This window comes from Lynx canadensis, chromosome A2 (assembly GCF_007474595.2).
Source record: "Lynx canadensis isolate LIC74 chromosome A2, mLynCan4.pri.v2, whole genome shotgun sequence".
Lineage (NCBI taxonomy): Eukaryota > Metazoa > Chordata > Mammalia > Carnivora > Felidae > Lynx > Lynx canadensis.
Genome location: NC_044304.2, coordinates 23,157,754 through 23,175,311, shown reverse-complemented (window position 1 = coordinate 23,175,311; position 17,558 = coordinate 23,157,754). Strand labels below are relative to the sequence as shown.

At 45.5% G+C, this 17,558-nt stretch overlaps 1 protein-coding gene across 1 annotated transcript in view; it reads right to left on the bottom strand.

The window, feature by feature from the left end:
* CACNA2D3 (calcium voltage-gated channel auxiliary subunit alpha2delta 3) overlaps positions 1-17,558 on the bottom strand; it is an 863,383-nt gene that overhangs the window by 54,148 nt on the left and 791,677 nt on the right. The window contains exons 32-34 of the mRNA XM_030307036.1: positions 10,490-10,565; positions 7,807-7,859; positions 6,225-6,280 (exon numbers count right to left, since the gene is read on the bottom strand). Coding sequence (XP_030162896.1) covers positions 6,225-6,280; positions 7,807-7,859; positions 10,490-10,565 — 185 coding nt within the window. The remainder of the gene's footprint in view (positions 1-6,224; positions 6,281-7,806; positions 7,860-10,489; positions 10,566-17,558) is intronic.

Here is a 17,558-nt window from a genome sequence, read left to right as displayed (position 1 = left end):
AGGAAGGCCACACATAAAGCACAGAGATATGGCTACACTTTCCTGACGCTTTTTATTTTCACGATTCTTATGTTTACAATTGATTCCTTTGTATAGCAAAGGATAGTGACTTTTGATTTGGGGAAACTTCCTTTTAATGCTTAAATTGTTTGAATTTCAAAAGGTAAGACCATTAAAACGAAAGAAAGTAAAAAAAAAGAAAACAGCACAGATGATAAGAGGCGATAGCACCCATATGCAGATGGCATACGATCACTGAATGACGGTAACGGCCACGTTTATTAAGAAAGTACTCCATGCCAGATGCTGTTCTGCTTTACATGTTTTAATCTATTTAACAGTAAAACATGACAAAAAAAAATAAACTATAAGGTAGGAACAATTGTTTTCTCTGTTTTGCAGATTAGTGAAAGGAGAATTGCATAAATCGCCCCAATTCATCCAGTGAGTGTGTGAGTGGTGAGCCAAAATTTGAACTTGGGCTGTCTGCCTCCAGCACACATATATTTAACTGCTCTGTGAAGTTTGGCCAATGAAAGAAAGGAAGAAGGTCTGTGGGGCGGGCTGAGATGGGCAGCACACATGATTTAACTAAGCCCAATAATTGCACCATCTCTAATTGTAATTGTCTGGGCCCAGTTACAATGGAATGAGTCCAGCGCTCTCAATGGTGAGGCTCATTTGGCTCTGATCCTTCCTGGAGATGAAATTCTTGTTCCCTTGACAATTGTAGGGCACCCATACTGATGTGGCCACAAACTGTTGAATCCATGTGCAACACAACTACAGACTGGCTGGAAGTTGCTTGATGTGCTTTTGGGAAATGTGCGAATGATCATATAAAACCATGGCCATATTTAATCTAAATAAGATGGTTTACTACGAAGACCTTCCTTTGTCTGGAGTGTTATGGACACCACATATATTTGCCAGTCACTACCATTTATCTATGGAATTTCGAACCAATAGCTAAGGCTGCCAGTAATCTAACGGGCGCTGTTTTAGCCGTTAGGCATTTAAAACTCATTAGCTTACAAAGGCAAAGGTAGAAGCAGTCATGAAGCTCAGCTAGACTGATTCCTTATTTTGCAGAAAACCGGGGTTCAGAGAGCAGACATAGCTTGCCTTGAGCCCCACAGAAAGTGACTCACCATGACCATCATTTACTTAAACACTAAACACCGCCAGCAATGGGGCACCTGGGTGGCTCAGTTAAGCGTCCGACTTCAGCTCAGGTCATGATCTCAAGGTTCATGAGTTTGAGCCCCGCGTCGGGCTCTGTGCTGACAGCTCGGAGCCTGGAGCTTGCTTCAGATTCTGTGTCTCCCTCTCTCTCTGTTCCTCCCCGTTTGTACTCTCTCTCTCTCTCTCTCAAAAACAAATAAACATTAAAAAATTAAAAAAAAAATCACCACCAGCACGTTCACAGCCAATACTCAGTAAGCACTTGCTACACCCCGAATACCATGCTGGGCCCCTCGCGTGGAATTGGTCCTCACCACCAATGCGGAAGGTCTGGGGCTCTCCTGTTCTACAAAATGAAGAAACTATAGTCCAGAGAAATAAAGTCACACCGCCGTGAGTCAGGGAGCCCAGTCTGCTTCTGCATGGTCACGGCCCGGAGCGTCCCTTCCGTGCGTCACCACGCTCGACGTCCCATCCGGCCAGGACCGGCTGGCTCCAGCTGGAGCCATGACCTACCACTCACTCACAATGCAGCACCCAATGGAGCATCCACACAATTGAATTTCTTTAATTTTCCCTTAGCAACAAATGTCCCTGATGAGAATAACTGACTTGGGTTCACAGTAATTATGGACAGACAACTGGGAATGAATAGAGTTGCCATTTGAAAAGCTCTCCTCGTCTTTTGTCTCTGTGAATGCACCCCCATTCACACTCGGTGCCAGCAAGCTCCATTCTCTCTGTGCAACTTCGCCAAAATGATACCTTTGTGATAATCAAGCAGAAATGGGCTTCCACAGTCCCCTTCATTAAGGAAATGAAGCAGATAAACAGTGTAATTCTGGATTCCATTTTTAGCTAAACAAGATGTATGTCTCAGCACAGGGTCTTTGTCTAGTGAGGGAGTGGTAAATTAGAATGAAGAAACCTTGCAAGTCAGTATTTCTGTGAAGCTTGAACTTTTCTCTCCTTATGCTGGGTCTCACATTTACATTTATACTTGACAAAGATCTCCAGCAGCCCTGAGGACGAGTTCATTCACCCGCTTTGATTCCATTTCTTCATCTATAAAATGGAAAAACGTCAGCCACGTCCAGCAGAGGGCTATAGGTCCGGACGAGACAGTTCATGGCTTCACACGGGGGTTCAAGGAAGGCGGGCTGCCTTTGCCGCTGCACCTAGCTGAGCCCTTGGTTAGGGTCTGAGCCCTCCGTGACCCAGAGTAGCTGTCTGACTGAGGGAGCTCAGGAATGTTTAGTGACAAATTCCAGAGGTCCCCACCGCTCAGGAATGCGAAGGGGTCTGAAGATCATCTAGTGCCAGGACTCTGGAGATGGAAAAGCCACTACACTGGACATGGGCCCACTGGTGGTGACGATAGAATCATGTGGCAAGTCTTTCCAATATCTGGGGGAAGGTCTCCGGTGCAGACAGGGTGACATGACTTGGAAATACCTATGAACGAAACTTGTAGAAAAGCTTCTAAAACAGAAAATGGAGAACTGAGGCATCACATTAGTCCTGTTTGCTAACATTTTGGCCCACTGTTGGTCCTGTACAGGGGGAGCAGGGGGAGAGGGGGTGTGGAATTTCAGAACTGGGAAACTGCATACATTTCTGTAAGCATCATGAGTGCAAAGACCACATCCTCTTCCTTATTCTTCATCCCCTACCCTTACCCTTCAGTCTATACCGGGGTTTTGCAGCAGTGGCACTGATGATACTCTGAATAGGATGATTCTTTGTTGCCAGGGACTATGCATCGTAGGATGTCAGCACTATCCCTGGCTTCTACCCACTCCATGTCAGCAGTATCCCCGCTCACCCCGACTTGTGACAACCAAAAATGCCTCTCCGAACATTGCAGTGACTCCTGAGAGAAAAACTCCCCCTCCCCAGGTTGAAAACCAGTGGTCTAAGCAAGGATTACAGTGACTAGCACACAACAGAAATTCTAAAACTGACCGTCAAATCTGAAGGACCAGAACAAGAGCGTGGGCAGGGCCTGTGGCAGCAGGTCACCGGGAAGGGGAGCAGGCTGCGGTCAGAATGGGGGCCATGGCGATGCAGGCTGGCATGAAGAAGTGGGGCATCCTCACGTCACCGTGGAAGCTCCTTAGAGAAGGTGGGCAGGCACCCGGTTGTGAAGAGGGCGCCAGGAAGCAAACCCCGAAGACGACTGGCCACTGCCCTCAGCACTAAACGCACCCCTGAGAGCGAGCCGCAGTCTCAGCCAAAACAGCCGCCATCGCCCCACATGGGAGCACCACCCACCATGTGTGGAGCACTCTGCTGTGTGCCAGGTCTACCCGTGGGCTTTGTGTGCACCAACTAACCCATCGTTGTCTGTGCTGACCTGCCGGGACACCGGAACCCAGAGAGACTGTGCAACCTGCCCGGAACTAAGCAGCTAGTGGGCAGCAGGGGAAGGCTGCCTGATCCCCGACCAGAGCACTTCACCTGGGCAGAACCGCCACGCTCTGGCCTCCCGGAGCCAAGCAGAGGGGACTTGTCCCCGGGAACTGGCGGTGCCGTGAGGGCAGCCCTTTGACCGACTTGTGATCCATTCTCTTGGCCTCTATGATCTTCCTTCTTCCGTTTCTCTCTTTTAATCTCATTTTACTTTTTTCACTAATAGTAAATTGTGGAAAAACTAGTGGAATAAGAAGAGGTAAACAGAAAAAAAGATAGCAAGTGCCCATTTAGCAGGTCCCTTCCCAGCCTCATTCTCAAATCTGGTGCAACTTTAAACAAAGCAGGTTCACGCTACAGGTAACATTCCTTTGGGGGACGTAATAGTCTTCTCTTCCTAATTCATATTTTGTTCTTTGCTTAGTGAGTCCCCACTGGCTACTCACCCTATTTATTAACTCCCTATGCCCCCCATTTCCCCCATCATGGATGCTTGTCTGGGGTACACATGTTTAGCATATTGTTTATCTTGGTATGTTACTTAATTTCATGAGCAGTTTCGATCTTCTTAAAAAGTTTTCAGAAGCAGAATCTTGGTAAAGGTTCTCTCTGCCTCTCTGTGGATGGGCTGTCATTTATTTTGAAACGTCCTTATCGTTCACCTTTAAATTTTTTTTTTTTTTCAACGTTATTTATTTTTGGGACAGAGAGAGACAGAGCATGAACGGGGGAGGGGCAGAGAGAGAGGAGACACAGAATCGGAAACAGGCTCCAGGCTCTGAGCCATCAGCCCAGAGCCCGATGCGGGGCTCGAACTCACGGACCGCGAGATCGTGACCTGGCTGAAGTCGGACGCTTAACCGACTGCGCCACCCAGGCGCCCCCTTATCGTTCACCTTTAAAGAGATACCTGTATTTGCAATCATCACTTTCTTAGTGATGCTCATCCTGTCATACCATCCTTTGTTCCCACCCCAGTTTATTTCCTCAGGCTAGCTCTCTAGAGGCGAGGTTATGGACATGCAAAGCAGGTACCAACCCAACAAGAAGGGGCAAGTATGGAGCCCACACACTGAGGGTCACCAGGACAGCGTGTGCGTGCGTGTGTGAGAAAACAGGGCACAAAGGTGTTGTTCCACTGGGCTGTCAGCTTCTGAGAACAGGGTCAACCCCAAACACGTTTGGGTCAGGTGCACTGTAATCAGAGCCCATCGAGTGCAGCTGGACGCGTGCACCTCTCTGCAGAGGTTGCCCCATGTCATCCTCTAACAAGAAACTAGGGAGGTCCTGGATTTAGGACACATGGTCCTATATGTAAGTCACAAAGCTACGATGACAGTGGCTAGACCGGTCATACCCGGCAAAGGAAAGATTTGCCAGGGTATTCAGTACGTAACCCGTGGCATTGAGCACCAACTATGTACTGAGCACCAGTTAGGTGCTAAGGGATACTGATGCCATCCAGAAACTCTGGTTTAGTGTGAAACAAACTGGGACAAGAATGGTGCAGAAACGCTGGGGAAGTGTGTGAGCTGACCGGGACGAAAACACGATGGAAATGCTACTAACTCTTCCTGGAAGAACTGAGGGAATCCTCACCGACTGGTGTCTCAGGGGATGGGGGAGGAGATGTCAGCACCTGAGGAAGGCTGCTGCCTTACTAACCTACCTCTATGAAAAAGACAGATCATTAAAATAATAATAATGATAATGATAATAATGGCAGTAGTCTAGCCTAATTCTGGTTCCTTGCATCCCAGGGAGGAAAACAGACATGAATGAACACACACAGGAAAGGAAGAGCAGAGCATATCTGGGAAACAGCAAGTGCCTGAGCAGGTGGGGCGGATGGCTGTGAGACGGCCCTCATTAAAGAGCACGGGTTTTGTAGGGCCTGGGGACTTCACTGTTTATCCCTGTGGTCAACACTGTCTGCACTGTCTTCATAGTTAATTACAGCTACCTGTTTTGAGTCACCACGCTCAGCAGATAGCATGATTTATCATTAAGCACACACACACACGTGATAGGAGATAAATATTATTTATTATGTCTCCCATTTTGCTTAATGTAGGGAAACTGAGTCTTGAAGACATCAGCTTACTTGCCAAAGGCTAACCTCAGAACCACGACTCAAATCCACCTTGCTCTAATTCCACAACTCACACCTCTACAAGAGTTTCCATGAATTATCAAATCGCTGAAGGCTTTTGAGTGGGGAGACTATGACTAGATTTGTATTTTACGAGGCTAATTGTAGCAAACAAACAAATAAAAAACTAGAGTGGTTATCCATTCGCTGAGACTGAAAAAGGCAATGTGTCTCCCTTAGATTCTGAGCACTGCTCGCAAGCTTTTTGAAGAATTCACACGTGCAGTGTTTGACTGCAAAGTCTTAGTGAAGGAAACAGGTCAGAGTGCACATTCAACACGGGAGGAATGAAACCCGTGGCATTTTTGTCAGGCTAGATGGTGCTGCGGTCAGCACAAAGGTGCTTTCGCTGACTGAGCTGAAAATCATCACTGGGTCCCGGGTGGTTTATATGAGCACATCCTTGATGACAAGTGGCCAGTGACCCCAAGGCTTATCAAGTTGAGCTGGGAAACAAGAACGGGCTGCTACTTACCTGTGGCTGTCATATCTGAGTGCCACCAGCTGCAGAGGTTAAATTCCACCAGAAACCTGAACAGGTAATGCAAAAACCCAGTGTTACTCGGTCATCTGCCCCAGACAGAACGGTGGCATTGCTCCCCTCATTTGAGAGAGGAACGTCATTACCCGAACGAAGCTATCAGTATGGTTGGTTCTGTTACTACCGAGTTTTCACTGGGCTTTCTCTTCCTTGGGAAAGGCCATTTTATCACCAATGCCGGCCCAACACTGAAAGCGGGTTTACCTAGACTTAATAACTCGTTGAGAAATATCCCACTTGTAGGCAGAAACAGTTTTCCAGTTATAGTGTGAGTCTATAGTAAAAAATCAACTCTGAAGGGCTTCCTCTGCCTTGGTGCAGAAATACAAATAGCATATTCTCTACTGATACTATGATCTGCTATAATAAAGGAAGCTTTCAAAATTTATACTGCAATGCAAACTTGTTCAGCCGTGTGTGTGTGTGTGTGTGTGTGTGTGTGTGTGTGTTTGAGTGTGTGTAGGCATAAACGGAACAAACTTCTCTTTATAAAATTATACCACAATACAACTTCAGAAAAAAAATCAAAATCTCTCAACTGCTAGTACAAAGAAATGCAAAAGTAATATAAACCATCCTCCAAGTGAATAGAGATAGATCAAAATTCCATCATTTCTTTTTCAGGCTCATGGCTACTACCTACAGCAACTCACAGCCCATCAAAATCTCACTATTCTCTGTTACTGTTGTTCTCTGCCTCTTAGATACATAACAGAAGTGAATTTGAACTTGTAATGTTGTTTAATATGGGCTACAATAAAGCGATAAAGACAATGGCTGTTCATCAAATGGTAAGAAATCTGCCTCCAATCCTCAGAAAGTGGAGCCTTAATGGGGAAAATAAGAATCTGAGGGTCGGATACAGCTTGAACAATCTGGTTTCCATGCTCATCCATGGAATTCTTCCCTTTTCTGGAACACAGTGCTTCTGTCGTGTGTCCAATACCTCTTCTGGGAGTCAAGGCTTTCATCTTTGAGCCATTTCAATCTGACCTAAGTAAGTCACAGATGCATCCAGCATCCTCCCAATAGGAACACAGTTTGGCAGGGTAAACAATTAATTCACACCTGAGCAAAGCCCCCACCCCCTGGATCATGACTGCACAAAACCCCTGTCCGGGACAAGCCCCCCCTCTTCTGCACATGCCAGCACATCCAAAGGAGCACAGTGGACAGCCCCAGCAATTTGTTCTTCTGACCACAGCCCACCCAGGCTGCATTAAAAACAGCCAGACATCTATGTTAAATTTAACACTAACCACAATAAATAAATTTGGTTTGTATATTACAAGCTGTTAGTCTGCTAAACAATGACATAAGGGCATAAGCAGTGACCATGAATAACTTAAAGATAATTTTTTGGTCTCAGCTTTCAATACTTGGAGATATTCAATGAGGTTATCTCAGAGTATTCTGAATCCAATGCTAGTTGAAAACACGGAACAGCCTTCCACTTCGCTTTATAATACAAAAGACAAGCAGTATTACTTTTAAAAATGCAGCAAATTATACTTACAAGACAAGTTCTGTCATTATCCATTTTACTGCAGCAAGGAAGGCATGATAAGGCTGAAGAGAAGAATTCAGTACATTGAAAACAATGCATCACATATGAAATGTGTAGTTTAACTTAAGGCTTTACATAAAGACAATGTTATTCTTCTAGAGAGATTGATATCATGTTAAAAAACAGTGAAGCTCTAGCTAAAAGAAGAAAATGGTTGGATACTGTATCCTAAAACTAACATTTTAAAACTTTGAACTCCCCTGTAGTGAGATGTGATTTACAAGTAAAATAAACATGATCTAATATAGGGGTTATCTCTGGGAGGAAAAAGGAAGTTCAGCAAATGATGTTTAAACCTTTACCCTCCAGGGGCTAATATTTTGCAGCCTGATGCTGAGGGGCTCAAGTCATATAACTAATTTCAAATGGTAATTCACAGATCTGCCTCTCAGAAAGGTGATTCCCTGTTCTCCATCACTGGATGTCATTCACTGAAACCAGCAAAAGTTGCATACACTTCATTTTAATGTTGCCCATGAGTTATGTAGGGTTTAAGCTGCCTTTTCTCACACATACATATTTGGACTTGAAAAAAAATGACAACCATATAAACATGTGATTTTATCCTTGCCGAAAATCCCCTGCAACTCCCTAAAGGACGGCAACGACAGCCCAATATTTGAGAATATTTTAATTTAAACAAGCAGTTGTATTGTTTACTCTGTGATATTTTCTATGTGGATAATTCAATTTCCTGAATTCTGGAAAATACCAGGCCCCCGTCTCAGTTGGTTCTCTGAATCTACGTGTGCCAGATACTTGATTAGTGGGTGCACTTTGAGAGGCAATGACACTGGCAAAGCCCTTGCCCCAGAGGGCAGGTCCAGAGAAATCTCGGAAACTTTCGTGGTTGCGTTCAGGTGTCAGAGAATTGAAATGACAAATCCTGCTTTCTGAAGTTATGGCTGTTTAATCCTACCCTCTGAGCATTTGGACGGTAAAGACTACAACTAGGAATGGGGGAATTATCCAGCTTTAAGTGAAACAAAAACCGACTTGCATACCTCTAACCATTTTTTTGAAACTTCCCTATTTCAAGCCAGTAAGTAAATGAACAAAACAACAGTAATGACAGTCTACTGGGTTATTCTCAGCCCACAGGGATTTCAGACTGGATCTCTTGCTCTGACTTAATTGAGCATGTCAACATCATTCGGTGAATCACAGGGCTCTCAGGATTAGGGTCAGATAAGGATGTAAACTATTAACTATTTCCTAAAACTAAATGCAACTTGCTGTCCTATGGCTTTGTTACATTTCTTACTGCTTGAAAAACAACCATCTTTTTTCAAAAAGACCCTGGTGGTCAGGCCCTGGGATAGTTCTGTGCCTTTGTACCTGCTGGGATGGGTAGTGACATTTCTGCAGTCCTTGGGTCCCTGGGAGGAGGGACTGAATAGAGGGATTAGGGAGGCTCTGGAGGTGGGGAGGGGCGGGGGGGGGGCAGCTCCCCCAGGGGCCAGGGGGAAGAGCACTCAAGCATTCTGTGCCAGACGCTGGCTCTATGTATGGGCACACAAAGGGATTATGTAAATACAGGATTAAAAATTTAAATGGCACATTATCATTCAGAAGGGTAAAGCCATTGAGCTTTTAAGCCTAATGATGAAAACATATCTTGGGAACATTTTAGGTCTAGAAATAGTCCTGCTAAAGCTAGCGAAGTCGGATCTGGAAAGACATGTTGATTCTCACTAAAAAGTGGTATTTTTTTCAAAGCATTCAACTTTCAGTTCCTAGTTGCCTCTCAGAAATTTTCCAGCTCCAAATCATTTCTTACTCCCTCAGTGTAGGAGAACTGTGTTAAATACTGGGCTTTTAAATAATCCCCTTGCAAGATCTTACAGCTGCAAATGAGAAGGTGTGTGTTTATATCCTAAAAACCAAAATGGCTCATAAATTTTGTGTTTCAAACCAGATTTTAGGTTAATTTTTGGAATTTACAAAATGATAACATGTGAAGCTTCTATTTATACACATAGGTCGGGTTATATTGAAGTATCCTGTAACTGTTTTTTTTTTTTTTTTTCCCTGTGTTTTCAGGTGATGGGTGGCCAAACTTACATTGCTTGTACATCGTAAATTATATTTTTTAACTGGGAGCAAATTATAACGGTTAATTTCTGGCAGTGTGAAAGCCTGCTTCTAGGGATACAACAGCTATATTGATTGGTTCTCAACTGTGACACCACTGATGGAACCAGCTCCAGCAAAAGTGACAAGGAAGCACACCAGCGTCCTGATTAGGGTAGAGGATCTATGATCGGAATGTGAATTTATCCACAGGCTCCTCCTAGGTCTCTTCCAGACCAAAGGGAAGATTTCTGCTAAACCAAACTAAATTCTCTTTCATATGGGAGAGAATCCACAAATCTTCTCCTCTTTTCTAGCCATCAAAAGGGGGTTGCTGCATTCATTCATCAGTGACTGCAGACCTGCTTGTCATTCATATAATCAATGGGTTTGGGCTTGAATGGAAGTGGTTCTTCTTCACCAGTAAAATCAGGAAGCACTTTAAAACATTCATGGTTTTGCAAAAAGATGAACTTGATTACCCCAAAGATAAAGACCTGCTCGCACACAGAGACAGATACAAACGTGCCACTGTTTTGTGGGACCACACTGTACTTACATCCAGTAGCCCGCTGGCACTGTCACTGCTGTCCTTGTTGGCCCTGCACATGGCTTGATAGTCATACAGGGTAATTCTGTAGGAGAGAACAGAAAGGAGGGTCACTAAATGGGAAGCTGTGTGTGAACCAGCGCGGTGAACTCACCACACCACCATCAAGTGCAGCAGTGACAAACACAAATAAATACAGGCCTGAAACAGATGACAAATCAGGAACATGCAAAGTCTAGGACTGGAGACACAGGCACATCACACTTGGAACTTGAAGAGGAAGGGAGTAAAGGTACTGGGGTTGAGGGGAGGAGACAGGGATGAGATGAAACAGTCATTTTGGTTTAAACAAGCCTGATCTGCTTGGACTAGGATACCCCAGAGGGACGATGCTGTTCTGAACTGGATTCTGGGCCCTGGAGGGAACCCACTTGGGCCATGTGTCCAGGATTGAGGAAGGCTGGGAAGGACCACTTTGAGTTCAGAATTGGCAGGATCCTCTGACTCTCTTAAGCACTAGGAAATACCCCTGGACCAAGATAAGCACAGCACTTTGACAGCTAGTTGGAAACTAGTTGGCTCCTTGGTTGCAATCCCCACCACTCTCCACTGCCACCACTATACCAGTGACTGTATTTTTGCTTTGGAAACAGTGCCATTTATGAAACAAGAAAATGGATTTTTTTTTGTTCAATTGGTGATGAAAGGACAGCTCTCATTCCCAGTTATGACCTTAACTCAACTGCCAGGATATTTCACTCTATAATTGTTCCAGACATTTTAATTCCTCATCAATAACTTTACAAAGAAAGGAGAATGGCACTTTCTGGTAGCAAGTTAAAGGTTCTAGATGGAGCAAACACCTTATCCCACAGGCGACATGCCTTCTCTCCTCCTACCAGCTCCCCTCCCCACTACTCTGGTATCCCAAAAAAGAGACACTTAAGGTCCAGCCTGAATTACATAACAGCTGCCAGGTGACATGTTAACACTGCAATACAGGAACTTCTAAATGGCTGCAAGGGATGCTCCCTGCAGGAATTCCTTTCTAGAATAATACAATGCTAACCATGGAGCGTACTTAATGCTAGGCCGGGGACGGGCCCTAGAATAGAAGTTTCATGCAGCAGGACTGTTGCTGGCGCAGGGCACCAGCCCAGCACCCAGCATGGAGAAGGCATTCACTTTCAAAAGGGCGAATGCATGAATGATTGTCTGATTGCATGAATCTTGAAGAGATGCCATCACAACTAGATAGAAGAGGTCAAGTTCAAACTAAGAGGAAAAAGCTTCCTCCTCTAGACAATAAGCTGGAAGCATCACACAGACAGATTAACAAAGAACCATCTACGGACACCAAGTAGAAGACCGGCCATGTGCGATCAAATCAATATGGAAACTAGCTCCTGACCAGCATCACATAGGTGTCTTGGGTAGCAGAGTCCAAGAGGGCACCAGTGGTCAACACAATCTCCCAGCAATCTCCCCAAAGCCTCTCCCTCATCAAACCATCTCTTGCAGTCTTGCTCACTGTCCTCTGGCTGTTTTCTTTACAGCAGATGCCAGAAGAAACTGTGTTTATTGAGACAGGAATGAAGCCCATGAACCAGCCAAGCACCTGGCTCAGGGAAGTCCCCAAACAACCCTGATGCTGCCCCAGCCACAGAATCAACTGCAGACCACAATGGACGATTGCATTCAGTCCCTGACTGCCCCACTATGCCACAGTCCACACCTCATCTGCAGGATTTCTGCAGGTGTCCCTGAAAGGGCTTTCTAGGACTTGGCAAGAATTATCATTGGCTTCATCCTTTTCATACCGCTCAACTCCGTCTCTACAGCTAGAACTCGGGCCAGAGCATGGTGAGAGGCAGCATGGGTTGAGTGGAACGTGCCTGTGTGTGGAGTCTTGTAGACAGACACACAGCATGGCCTTGGTTTGCAAGGTTAGTTTCCAGGTGCCATTATCCAGGGTGTAATCTGAGCAAGATGCTAACCTTCTTCTGAGGCCTCATTTTCTCACTTATAAAATGACTCACAAAGATGTTCTGAGATTTAAATAATCAGACGTGTGGAAATATACTGAAATATACTATGTAGTATGCTAGATTTGTTATGATCCTTACGACAAAAGGCCTTATTTTGTTCTTTGTTGGAGTTTGGGACCTTTTAAAACATTTTTTTAATGTTTATTTATTTTTGAGAGAGAGACAGAGCGTCAGTGGGGTCGGTGCAGACAGAGAGGGAGACCCAGAATCTGAAGCAGGCTCCAGGCTCCAAGCTGTCAGCACAGAGCCTGATGCGGGGCTTGAACTCATGAACCATGAGATCATGTCCTGAGCTGATGAAGCTGGACACTTAACCAACTGAGCTACCCAGGAGCCCCTGGAGTTTGGGATCTTAAAGCTATGTTATTCCCAAGGGCTCAAGCGACTGGCAGTGTGGCATAATGGTTAAAACATCAGCTTTGAAGTCAACATCTGAGTTCAAATCCTAACTCGGCCACTTATTACAATGTTGTTTCATCTTGTTTCGCTCTCTCAGTGCCTCAGTCTCATCTGTAAAATGGTGAGAAAAATGGCTACCCTATGGGTTGGTTGTGGAATTAAATGAGATGATAGACACAGTGCGATCAGCCCAGTGTCTGGTACAGAAGAAGCATTCAACAGAAGGCAGGGCTGCAGCTGCTGTTATAATTTATTAGTCTGGTTTTCATTGCCATGATTAATTAATGGGGGTGGTGTTTAATGCAATGGGAATTGACTCAGGCTTTACCCAGCGGGTTAGAGGATGGGCAGGCCTCCGGATTTTCTTAGCTCATTGGCACACACGAGGCAGCATAAAACTCACACTTCATACTGCAGTATAAGACACCTTCTGGTGCCATACTGGGGTTATCGAGGGATGATGTGGGAACTTCTGTCTGTGGGCCTTACAGCTGAGGACCATCATAACAACAGCTGATGTCTACGGAACTCTACTTAGCAACCATGAGCAAGGTACTCTTGGAAGCACGTTCCTACCAGATAGATTCTAATCATCCCCATTTCACAGAGGGCCAAACCAAGCCTCTGCTAGCCTAAGTAATGTGCCCAAGTTCACACACCTAACAAATGGCAGAGCCAGAGGGGGGTCAGGCTGAGTCCCCTTCATTCTGCCTTCTGCTCAGTAGCAGTGACTAGAATTCAGCCTGGTGCCCTCTCCCAGTCTCACTGGAATGTCACAGAAAATGCTGCCCAAGATAAGGTCTCAGGACCAAAGTCCAGAATCAACTTTCAAGTCAAGCTGAGGGGCTGTCTGGGGTCATCGGGCCAGGACAGACCAGCTGGCTGCGTTAGCGAGAGCCCCCTTGGTAACCACCCTCACAGGAAGCTCGGGATTCTCCTGGGATCATTTTCAAAGGCTCTGGTTTACTCGGTGAGGCCAAACTCAATTGCCGTGGGGTGGCCTCCAGGCCAGAGATCCTGCCTTTCATTTCACAAGGAAGCTTTCCTGATCCGAGTGCCATTGAGGAGGTTACAAAACAAGCCTTCCCTGTCTTCTCCACGCTTAGACAGCTTTAACTAGATGTTGCAGAAAGAGAGACTTCCAGATTATTACCCTTTTTGAAGTGATTTTGTTAGTTTTAAATAACTCCATTTTGTGGCTACCTGTATCCTGTTTGGCTGATTAGAGCTAAAGAACATGATAATTGCCTGCTTTCATTCGGCTCTAAAATAAGCCCCGAGCATCGTGCCCAGCCGAGACCGTGCTGCAGTGCTGCACTCGCAGTATATTATTACAGATGGCATGCTTTGGTCCCCACGACACCCCCACGCAGGCTGCCCTGGGAGCTTATCATTAGCATCTCGGTGCCCCTGACGGGTCTCTCTGAGACTCTGACGGAAGGCAAAAGCAGTCTCTGAAGAAGAAACTCAAACTGATACAAAGAAAACCTAGACAGCCTGTGTGCCCCTGTGCACTGTAGGGCCGTGGATGACAGGCCCGTGACATGGGGACTTGTTGAAAGCTATTTTGCTGATTCTGCTCCTTTCCAAGGAGACAAAGATCACAACCAAGAAAAATATTTCTTCTAAGAATTAGAAGTTTCCATTTCAGGGGTGCCTAGGTGGCTCAGTCAGTTAAGCATCCGACTTCAGCTCAGGCCATGATCTCACCGTTCATGGGTTCAAGCCCTGCACCGGGCTCTGTGCTGACAGCTCAGAGCCTGGAGCCTGCTTCGGATTCTGTGTCTCCCTCTCTCTCTGCCCCTGCCCTGCTTACACTCTGTCTCTGTCTCTCAAAAACTGAGTAAACGTTAAAAAAAAAAAAAAAAGTTTCCATTTCAAAGGCATGAGCACAGTTAATTTAGACTTGTTAGTAACTGTAGGGACCAGCATTTATTAAACACCTACTGTGTGCCCATGAGGCCGGGTTCTTTACCTGTGATGGCTCATAGCATTAGCTCTGGCTACACTATCTGCCTAAACACCAATCCTGAAACAGTTGAATGTTTGCAAATACAGCCCTAAAAACAGGACAGGGAGGCATTCGACATAGACGCTCACTGTATTTACGCAATTTTGAATCTAAAAGTGTAAGAAGCAAAGTGAGTGACTCGCTAGGGCAACATGTAAAAATACTATTCTTTGTTGAACCATAAAGGGTGGTCTCGGGCAGCTTCCAACTTGCAAGTGACAGGGCACGGAGCAGAGACACAGGGCACGGAACAAGGCCACTGTCGCCATGGGAAGCCTTACTCGTTCTTACATCTCAGAAAACCAAGAGAGTGGAAAGCTCAATCTGTCTATCTGAGTGTTAACAGAAGGTTCAAAACGTGCTGTCCCTCCCCTCCTTTTCACGCTGGTGGCCGTGTCTTCCCACAGCAACTTCCTACAGAGACTGCACTGCTCCCCAAAGTCAGCCCAGCACACGGAACACAGCAGAGGCGCAGAACCTACATGACCCTGGCCCTACCGCTTTTGAGCCCCTGGCTGGAAATCACTGACACATCGAGTTAATGAGCACCCGTCATTAGCAGAGAATAAGCGCCATGTGGCCACACCGGCCAGGAGCCCAGCCCACAGGACGCTGGGGCCACCAGAGTCCAGGGCAGAACCCTGAGAAGCGAGCCTCCTTCATCCGATAGATTAAGCAGGCGATCTGTCAGCACCAAAGGCTTTTCATCAACAGGTGCTGATAACATAAAACGAAGCAAAGTTTCAGAGAGTGGTCGTGCCAGCATCTCACCTAGGTAATAAAAGCAGTAACAATAAGAAATAATCAATTACTTTCTGCAGCATGGAAGCATTACCTCTTGTGTCAGGGGCAGGGTTATATTTTACAGGAGAGGGAACAGGCTCAGAAGGTGCAATCACTGCTCCAAAGTTATCACAGCTCTACTAAATGGAGGAACCGCTTCGGTCCTGAGGCAAAGGATAATGGGTAGGCATGGTGGTAAGAGCACATAACTGGCAACTGGTTTGTCCATTTACCTGCTCCTTCCATGAGAATTAGCTCAACTGAAGGAGAAAACGGAATCTCGATGAATGCCACATAGAAAAGATTAAATTTCTTTGGCCTCTTTGTTTAAGAAATAGAAGGAAACAGCTGAATTCTGCTTGGGGACTGAGTTGAAGCAAAACCCATTTGCGGCAAGAAACCTGGATGCTGGGGGGGCTTCCTTGACCTCTGCCAAGTTCATGAATTCACGTCCACATTTCACAGCACTGCACCACAACAATTCCTGTGCTGCACGCAGCATGTCAGGACCTCGGGGAGTCGGTGTTCCTGGTGCCATTATTGCCATTGGTCATACCCCACGGGTGTTATTGAGTGTTGCTGCTTGTATCGCTTGGGGTCAGGCATCATGGACAGAGGAATCAGTTGGTGGCTACGACCATTTGTGTTCAGGACTGCACTGGGCACGTGAGGTGTGGGGAGAAACTGGGGAGTTGTAAACAAAGCCTCATCTTGGGAAGATTTTCCAAGTGGATATCACCGGAAACCAGATTCAGTATTTAGAGGATGTTATGTGGGCTGAAGGAACCAGGCACGCTGGATGTGGCCGAGACTATTAGAGTCTCCCAATGTCCATTCTCCTGTTTTGCCAAGCAGAACCCCAAGTTTTTGCTATGTACATTTCCTAGGTTCCTTTGTAGCTAGGTGAGGCTGCGTGGAGTGGGAGTATTGTATGGGACAAATACTTTATTTTTTTGAAACTTTTTAAATGTTTATTTATTTTTGAGAGAGACAGAGTATGACCAGGAGAGGGGCAGAGAGAGAGGGAGACACAGAATCCGAAATGGGCTCCAGGCTCAGCTGTCAGCAAAGAGCCCGACACGGGGCTCGAACTCATGGACCGTGAGATCATGACCTCGGCCGAAGTCGGATGCTGAACCGACAGAGCCACCCAGGTGCCCCTGGGATAAAATACTTTAATAAATAAACTTTATTTTACTTTAATAAATAAGATTTACTTCTTAAAGTAAGTTTTTCTTAAAGTTTATTCACTTATTTTGAGGGAGAGAGAGGGAGCAGGAGGGACAGAAAGAGAAGGAGAGAGAGAGGATCCTAAGCAGACTCTGCAGTGTCAGCACAGAGCCTGATGTGGGGCTCAAACTCACAAACTGTGAGGTCATGACCTGAGCCAAAACCAAGAGTTGGTTGCAACTGACTGAGCCACCCAGGCACTCCTTATTAAAATAAATTTTAATCAAGAAATTTTACTTGGCCTTTTGGACCTCCCTGGATCCTCTTTCTGCCAGCAGAGATTGCAGATGTGATGGCTGGAGCTAAGCAGCTGTATTGGACCATGAAGTAACCTTGAGTTTAAATGCCAATGGAGGAAGGTAGAGAAAAAAGATATGGCCATGGGTCCGTGATGACAACAAATTTGCATTTTCAGACTTCCTTCATGAAAAAGAGAAAAAGGCTCCCATGTTCTCTAGCCCCTTGTTATTCTAGAATTTCCTATTATTTCTAGTAGAACTAACTCCTAACTGATATATTGGACTCTAAGGTTGAGAAACTTTCTTTTACTACCTCTTAGAGCAGAATAAGCATAAATGTGAACAAATATTTCCATAAGAAATACTTC